At 54.8% G+C, this 9,096-nt stretch overlaps 1 protein-coding gene across 1 annotated transcript in view; it reads right to left on the reverse strand.

The window, feature by feature from the left end:
- Nucleotides 1-9,096, reverse strand: part of ADGRL1 (adhesion G protein-coupled receptor L1) — a 28,474-nt gene that overhangs the window by 17,594 nt on the left and 1,784 nt on the right. The window contains exons 2-3 of the mRNA XM_055080799.1: nucleotides 6,597-6,810; nucleotides 2,754-2,863 (exon numbers count right to left, since the gene is read on the reverse strand). Of these exons, the coding sequence (XP_054936774.1) occupies nucleotides 2,754-2,863; nucleotides 6,597-6,810 (324 nt within the window). The remainder of the gene's footprint in view (nucleotides 1-2,753; nucleotides 2,864-6,596; nucleotides 6,811-9,096) is intronic.

The raw sequence follows: 9,096 nt of genomic DNA on the forward strand, positions 1-9,096 counted from the left end.
GCTGCAAGGCAAATCCAGTGTTAGTCGGGCCTGTCCGGCATGTGTGTGTGGCAGGGAGCCCCGCACACCCACTGCTCCCTTCCCACGGTAGCCCCTGCACCCACCCCTGACCAGCACTGGGGTCACCCCAGCCTCTGAAGCCCAGGGCAAGATGGCTGCCCAGGCCGCTCCCCCTCCAGGCTCTGTGTACCTGACCCCTTAGGAACCTCTGACCAGGGCCTCGCTCTCCTGCCACCTCTCTGGAGGAGCAGCGTTTGGCTCCCTTCCCAGCGCCTCGTCCAGGGCCTGGTACTCAGGAGGTGCTCAGAGAAACTTTGGGGGATAAGTGAGTGCCCGGCTTCCCTGTTCTGCGGCGTGGCTTCCATCACCCTTGTAACACCAGCCCCCTTCTTCTGGGACCGGGAGTTAGCTCAGCCCCCCAAGACACATCCTTCATGTCTGTGACTATGAGTGCGTGTATGTGTGTGTGCCCCTGCCTCTCCCGGGGCTCAGGCTAGCTCTCTCCCATCAGACTGGGGGCTGCCCATCCCCTGAGCCCTCCTGATCTCTGAGGGTCATGCCCTCTCACCCACACTTGGAGGTTTGGCTCCAGGAGGTCTCTAAGCCCCTCTCCTCCCCACGCCCTCTAACTTTTTTCCTGCTCCTTTACCTGCATGGTGTCCACTTGCTTTGGATGCCACTTGGATCAGGGGATTTTTTTTTTTTTTTTCCCCTGCCCTTTATCTTACCTGCCTCAGGAGAAATTGGGTTTGTCATCTGTTGTTAGTTTTATTTTTGATTACCAATAGCAATTATAATAATTGGTAAAAATCATGACGAGGAGTCACAAGAAAAGCAACAACTACCAAGTGCCCAGCGCTTACTATGTGCCAGGAACCGTGCTAAGCACCTCTCGGGCAGCCTTTCGAGAACCCTGTCTATAGAGGGGGAAAGAGGATCAGTGAAGTGAAGCAACACGGCTGAGGCCACATGGCTATCAAAAGCAGGCACCGTTTCCTTCACACCTGTGGCTGAGGGTGCACAAGGAGCTTTTACCCACATTCTCTCTGTACTCCGGGCAACACCTCAGGGAAGGTGTTTGATTCCCCTCCCACCATTAAAGAGGAAGATATAGGTTCAGTTGGATCGAAAGGTCACCCAAACCATTACTGAGCACATCCTGAACCAGGCTTGGGTCTGGGCGCTGGGGGGTGAAGATGAGGCCTCTACCCTGGAGGAGTTTACATCCAGCACTCTGTCACCAGGAGCAGCCTGTGGCCAGCCCTGGGTTAGGAGCTTTGCACACATGATCTCCCGGACTTTCGCCTCCTTCTGCAGCGGCCCAGAGAAATTAAGTCATTTGCTCAAGTTTCAGAGCCAGAAAACCCAAGGGCCAGGGCCGAGCCTCGAACCCAGCCTGATTTCCCCACTGTGCTAAGCTCCCCAACTCCTGCCCCCTTTCCCTGCTGCCCCAGCCATGGGGGTGGGAGGTGTCCCCAGTGCTGTGGGGAGGCTTCAAGGATCAGAAGGGCGTCCCTCTCAGGCAGCGGCTGGAGGCCTTGGTCGCTGAAAGGAAAGGGTGAGGAGTAAAAGAAGAAGGTTATGGAAGCACATAAGCTGTCTCGTCACCCCTAGCACGTCTGCAGTCACCTGCGAGGAGAAATCAAAGGTTGGGCGGGGGGGAAGGCTGGGGTGGGAGGGGAGAGGAGGGAGAGTCACAGGGCCTCCTGCTCCCCCACCCCTACCCCCACACTCAGACACCCTGGTGGCCCTGCCTCCTCCCCGCTTTGCCCGGAGGCCCTACCTCCAGGTTGCCTACATGAAGCTGGGGGTGGAGGGGAGGGGATGGATGATGGGGGAAAGGGAGGGAAGAGTAAGGGCTGGAAAGAAGGGCCACGTTAAGGGTGGGGTGCTGAGGAGGAGAGACCCTGTCATTGTTTGCTCCCCTTGGCCAGGTGCAAGAATGGCAGGCCCCTGGCTCCCCAGATCACCTTTCTCAGGCTTCCTGGTGCCACCCTCAGTCCAACATGGTGGCACATCCTTTGCAGACAGGAAGTACTATTGTGGTAACAGGCAAACAAACCAAGAGTTAGGAATCTGTGGAAGATGCCCCTAGCCCTTCACACCTGATCTGCCACCAGGCCTCAGAGGGTGGTCTGCCTCTGTATGAGTACAGAGTCCAGCTTCCAGGACTGGGAAGGGGCAGGACTGGGGGCATGTGAGGGGTGAGCGGGACAAGAGAAAGGAAAGGGAACTCAAGAGAAAGGGGGGTGAGTGAGAGGGAAGAGAAGGTGTGTAAGAGGGGGTCACGAAGGGAAGGGATGAGAGAAGAGGAGGGAGGCAGAGGAATTAGAGGGCAGCGAGGTCAAGGTCCAGGGAGGGGAGAGGAGAGATATGTGTGCCAAGTGGAGTACGTGAGTGTGGCCTTGGAGTGTATAAATAAGCCAAGGGCATGCGGAGAAGCAGGGTGAGCAGGCCAGGGTAACAAGAGTTGGAGAAGGTGCCCAGTGGATGGGGACAGAGTCTGTGAGGGTGGGGGTGTGGGTGGGGCAGACACCAGTGTGGACAAGGGTGTCTGGGTGAAGAGAATGTGTGAGGGAGGGGGCAGGCCCAGCTGTCCCCCGCGTGCCTGGCCCCGACTTGGCCCTGTGTGTGTGTGTGTGTGTGTGTGTGTGTGTGCGCGCGTGTGTCTGTGTGTGTTCAAGGTGTCTCCTCCTCACTCGCTTCTGGAAGGGGGAAGGGCCCGTGTCCGCATGAGGAACAAGATGACTCACTGTAGGGGACACAGTCGTACTGCACCTCCAGGTACTTGTAGGTCCCGGGACAGGGGTCGGGAAAGGCGTCGGAGCCAGCGACCACCACGCACTGGGTGCGGTTGTTACACCTGTGGAGGAGAGACGGGGAGCTGGCAAAAGACAGGCCTGGAACTGGGGCGGGGGGGCCCAGGGTCAGGAGAGGAACGGACACCCCCAAATTGGGAAGGAACTGTGGAGACCACGCCAGGGACCTTGTGTGGGCGTTGTTTTCTGTTTCCTGCCTGCTCTCTCCTACCAGATAGGATTCTTCTATTTTTAAGCCCTGGCAGGGCATGAAGCTCAGGGCTGGGCCAGAGGGGTGGCCCCATAAACTGCTTCCCCAGCCACGCTTCATCACTTTCATCCTGTGTCACCAGTGCCATTATGTCCTTGTTTTGTTTTTTTTTTCCTATATTGACCATAAAGCCCCTCCTTTGTTCACAGAAGAGTAAGATGTGAAGCCATACACGCAATGTGGTGTCTTTGCAAAGATGCTATTAATGAAATGCTCACAGTGTTTGCCTGTGTCCACCTCAGACCATGTCTTGACATGTCCTACCCTTTGGACAGCGCTGCTGTGAGGCTCTGCAGTCAGGACAGGGGCAGAGTCTTCACCTCATGCTGAAGCCATCCTTGGTTCCCCATGGGGAACACCCCCGAGTCCCTGTCAACTTCTCGGGAGGCTGGCTACCATGTAACAGGAGGTCTACTTCATGACAACAAAAGATGTTTCTTGCTGTCTGTTCCCACGGTCAAGGTCTCCGTTTCCCTGGAGAAGGCCAAGTGTTGGCTGGGCAGGACAGTGACTTGACTGTGGGTGTGTTAAAGTGGTTTGGGGGGGGCTTCCTGACAGGTACAGGGCAGAGGGGGCTCCTGTGTCTTCCCTTCAATCCTGCCCTTAACCAATGAGTGCTTAACTAATGAGGCTCTGCTTATACCCACCCACCTCAACCCCCTTCTTTAAAAATGTAACCCTGATCTCATAAGGTTAAACAGAGACTTAGTTACCTACGACCCAAAGAACTAGTTATATTCCCCAAAGTGCTTTCATCTGCTGTAACACTGCAGGTGTATTCCTGTACAAATTCTTGTATACAAATGTTCATAGCAGCATCATTTACACAATCACCAAAAGATGGACACAACCCATCGACAAATGAGTGGATAAACAAAACATGGTACATCCATACAATAGAATATTATTCAGCCATAAAAAGGAAGGAAACTCTAATACACACTACAATGTGGACGAGCCTTGAAAACATCACGCTCAGTGAAAGAAGCCAGCCACAGAAGCCATGTGTTTCACGGTTCTATTTATATGAAATGTCCAAAACAGGCAAATTCAGAGACAGAAAGTGGATTAGTGGTTGCCAGGAGCTCGGGGGAGGGTGGGGAATGGGGAGTGACTGCTAAGGGTGATGGAGTTTCCTTTTGAGGTGATGAAAATGTTCTGGAACTAGAGACAGAGGCAGAGGTTGCACAATATTGTGAATGTAATTAATGCCACTGAATTGTTCACTTTAAAATGGTGAATTTTATCTTATGTGGATTTCACCTCCATATAAAGATGAAGACAAAAAGAAAAACACAAAAACGCTGGCCTTCCAGCTGGAGACTGCATGTCCCAGCCTCCCGTGCAGCTGGAAGTGCCCGTGACTGAGTTCTGGCCCAGGAGGTAGGAGTGGGGGTGAGGGGAGGACTGAGGGGAGGGGTGGGGTGGGTTGCAGTGCTGAGACAGAGAGAAGCGGGTGCTGAGGGCCTTTCCAATTCTGATCTTGTTCAGGTCACTGTATTTATTCTGGGGTGTCTCCGTCAGAGCAGTGGAGCTGGACCCTAACTAATATAAAGAGCCTCCAGGTGTGAAGACAGTGGAGTAGTGGCCTCATCACGATCTCTCAGCCCCAGTGACCACATTGCCCAGTGTCCCCCCTCTAGGACTGAGACCCCACGAGCATCGGAACTGGGTCGGTCGCTGTGCTAGGTACTTGGGGACATGGCGGAGAACATCACAGACCCTGAGGCCGGTGCTGAGTGAAGTGGGCAGGGAGAATTTGGAGGCAGGAGGTAGGAGGAAAGAGAGGCTGGACTGGGACTGTCCATGCAGGGGTGTCGGGAGGGACAAGATTGCTAGAGAGGAATGGATGTTTGATTTTTTCCTTTTTTTTTTTTTTTTTGCCGCTCTGTGCAGCTTGTGGGATCTTAGTTTCCCGACCAGGGATTGAACCCAGACCCTCGGCAGTGAGAGAGCACAGTCCTAACCTCTGGACCGCCAGAGAATTCCTGGAATGGATGTTTGAGAGAGAAACAGTGGGAGGGAGGGGATGAAGCGGTTCTGGCCTGGCCCACCCACCTGAGCCACCTGATCACGCCTGTCCCCTGCCCAAGACTCTCGGGAGGCTTTCAGTGACCCCACCCAGTGACATACTCTAGAATCCCCAAGGAGCTGTAGAGCTGGCCCCAGGCCCCCTTCCCTTTTCCAGTTTTATGCTCAGGATCCTGGAGTGAACCCTGCATTCTCTCAGGCGTTTGGCAAAAATTCAGTGAGCGCCTGTGGTGTATCTGGCTGTGGACACAGTGGTGACAGACAAAACTCCCTTTCCCTGTGGGGCTGACAGCCTAGTGAGGGAAGACATAAAAAAGACACGATAAAGAGGCAAAATAGCCAATGGGACTGTGGATGGAAGTCAGGACTAGGAGAGAGAGAACGCAGGGAAGGGGCTGGGAAGTGGCAGGGGCGGGGGCCGGGTTGCTGTGATTTTAGAGGGTGGTCAGGCAGGCCTCGCTGAGAGGTTAGTTAGGTTAAAAAAAAAAATCTCTGAGTAAGGAGACGGAGGAGCCATGCGGGTATTGGGGAACAGCATTCCAAGCAGGGGGAACAGCCAGTGCAAAGGCCCTGAGGGAGCCCTTAGTGGAAGATGCCTGATGGGTGTAAGGAGTGGGCCAGGTAACTGAAGCCCAGTGAGTGAGGAGGAATGTGGAGGAGGTGAGGGCTGGGAGAGGACAGGGCAGAACGTGCAGGGCCTTGGAGGCCTCAGGGGAGGACTTAGGCTTTTGCTCTGAGTGAGGTTGGAGCCAAGGAGAGCTGTGATCTGAGGAGGGACAGGACCTGACTCAGGTGCTCACAAGCACCCTCTGGCTGCTATGGGGGAGAACAGACTATAGCAGGCAAGGAGAAGGGGTAGAAGATACTGTAGCAGTCCTGGGGGGCTTGGTGGTGGAAGCGGCGGTCACATCAGGGTATAATTTGAAGGAAGAGCTGACCAGCTCTAGGTGGTGTGGGTATGAGTGTGAGAGAGGCTTCTGCAGCTTTGCACACATGCACCCCACACTCACACACTTACAGACATAAACAGTCTTCACACTCCCTCCCTCACATTCTCACACACGTTCTCTCTGACACTCACAAGCACATACACTTCTGCCATCTGTGTTCAACCATCACCTCCTCAGGGAAGCGTGACCAGACCTCTGGGCTGTCTCTCAGTTCCCATGACATCTCACTCTGTCCTGCCATGGCTTTTTACTCTGCAAGCCCCCACTAATCTTGGGATGAGCTTCTGGAGGCAACGGGCTTGTGGCAGAGGGTACAGGTTGGGGAGGTGACAGGCTGGCAGGGCATGGGCTGGGTCTTATTTGCTGTTTGCATGGGACCCGGCCCCTAGTAATTGCTCAGGAAACATGGGTCGAATGCATAAAAGGAAGACTAAAGGTGAACGGGATGTGCTGGCCAGTGGGATGCATGGAGGACAGGCACCTTACTGACCCCAGGGACTGCTGCCACCCCATCTCCCAGGAGCCCCGCAGGGTGGGGCCCCTCACCTCTGGGACATGATCTTGAAGGCATCTGGCAGATAGCACTGCACGTTCTCCATCTGGAAAGGGTCAGCGTCGCAGATCTTGTCATCTGTGCGCCCATAGTTGGCGTTCTCCACCATGATGACGTCGCTGCCTGGGCACCGCAGCTCGATGGGGTAGCCTTCACATGCCAGCTCTCGCCGCATCAGCCCGAATGGGAGCCCGGCCCGGCTCAGGCCTGCAGGGAGGAGGGGGAGGGAGTCACACCCGGGCCCAGGAAGGGAGGGAAGACCCCCGCCGAAGAGGCGCCACCTCCAGCTTGACTGTACCGGGATGCGGACTGTATGAACCTCAGTTTATTCATCTGTAAAATGGGCTTCTCCGTGTGCCCACCTGTGTACTAAGGCCATTAACCTGGCCCAAGGAGAGTCTGGCCTTTGCCTTGGCTCCTGGGCGGTGCCCTCTAAGCCCCTGAAGTGTCCTGCTTGAGAAGAGTGTCTTTGTTTACCTGGGGGCCTTGAGCCATGCCAGGCAGCCTGTGCTAACTGTTATGGGTTGAACTGGGTCTTCCCCCTCCCCAAATTCAAATGCTGAAATCAAGCCCTAACCCTCAGTACCTGAGAATCTGGTCGAATTTGGAGATAGCTTCTTTACAGAGATAATCAGGTTAAAATGAGGTCATTAAGGTGGGCCATTAATAGGGCCCTATTGGGTCCTAATCCAGTATGAACGGTGTCCTTATAAAAAGAGGAAATTTGGATCTAGAGGCACACACAGATTGAAGACGATGTGGAGACACAGGGAGAAGATGGCCATCTACAAACCAAGGAGAGGGGCCTGGAACAGATCCTTCCCTTGTGGCCTTCAGAAGGAACCAACCCTGCTGACGCCTTGATCTTGGACGTCTAGCCTCTAGAACTGGGAGGGAATACATTTCTATTGCTTAAGTCTCCCAGTCTGTGGTATTTTGTCACAGCAGCCCTAGCAAACTAGTACACTAACAATGTGGTTTCAGGTAGGCACTTTGGGTCATGCGGTATCAGCTGACCTCTGGAGGGACTGGAGGCTGAGGTCAGCCATGTCTACGTGACTGAGCCCCAGTAAAGACTCTGGACGCCAAGGCTCAGGGGAGCTTCCTGGGTTGGCTGTACAACATGCGTGTTGTCACTTATCATTGCCAGGAGAGTTCCTGCTGCCCGTGACTGCACTGGGAGTGGACCACCAGAACCCCCACCGCTTCTCTTGGCTGATTTTTTTTTTTTTTTTTTTACGGTACGCGGGCCTCTCACTGTTGTGGCCTCTCCCGTTGCGGAGCACAGGCTCAGCGGCCATGGCTCACGGGCCCAGCCGCTCCACGGCATGTGGGATCCTCCCGGACCGGGGCACGAACCCGCGTCCCCTGCGTCGGCAGGCGGACTCTCAACCACTGCGCCACCAGGGAAGCCCTCTTGGCTGATTTTAATCTGTATCTGTTCACTGTAATAAACTATAACCACGAGTATAATGGTGTTTCTGAATTCTGTGAATCCTTCAGGCAAATCATCAAAGCTGAGGGTGGTCTGGGGGACCCCCAAACTTGCAGTTACTGTCAGAGGTAAGGGTGGCCTGGTGCGCTTCCCTAACTTCACATCACCCCATGCAAGGTCCAGAGACGGTGCGGGAGGGAATGCGCTCATGTTCTGGAAGAAACCACAGAGTCTGGCTTTGCCACCTCCCAGCTGACAGGCCAGGTGTGTCCTTTGGACCAGGGCTTCTCCTGGTGTCTCCCGGGAATCAGCAGCAGCCACATTATGTTCAGAATGTAGATTCTGGGCCCCCCGACCCAGGCCTGCTGAATCAGAATCTCGGGGATGAAACCAGGAGCCTTTGGATTGATACACCCACCAGTGATTCTGATGCACACTATAGTTTGGACAGCCACTGCTGGAGCCTCACCAGGCCTCAGTTTCTGGATCTGTAAAATGGGCCACCACAGCCCAGGGCTGTACTGGGAGGATTCTGTGCTAGAAAATGTTCTTGAAGGAGGTGCTGTGCTTGGTGCTGTGCTCGGTGAGGACGTCACAGGGAGGGGCCTCCTTGCTTTCACCTAGGAAACCTCCCAGGGTTGCCATGACAATGAAAGAACCTGCCATGGGCGTGCGCTGCTCTCAGAGGGGTTGCATTGTCACACGTCAGTCTCCATCCCATGCCATTCGGAGACCGAGAACTGGGACTCAGGAGCCAGATGGCCAGGGTTTGTTTGTTTATTTGTATAAATTTATTTATTTATTTTTGGCTGCGTTGGGTCTTCGTTGCCGCGCGCGGGCTTTCTCTAGTTGCGGTGAGTGGGGGCTACTCTTCGTTGTGGTGCGCAGGCTTCTCGTTGTGGTGGCTTCTCTTGTTGCGGAGCACGGGCTCTAGGCGCGCGGGCTTCAGTAGTTGTGGCACACGGGCTCAGTAGTTGTGGCGCACGGGCATAGTTGCTCCGCGGCATGTGGGATCTTCCCGGACCAGGGCTCGAACCCGTGTCCCCTGCATTGGCAGG

This window comes from Physeter macrocephalus, chromosome 2 (genome assembly GCF_002837175.3).
Source record: "Physeter macrocephalus isolate SW-GA chromosome 2, ASM283717v5, whole genome shotgun sequence".
Lineage (NCBI taxonomy): Eukaryota > Metazoa > Chordata > Mammalia > Artiodactyla > Physeteridae > Physeter > Physeter macrocephalus.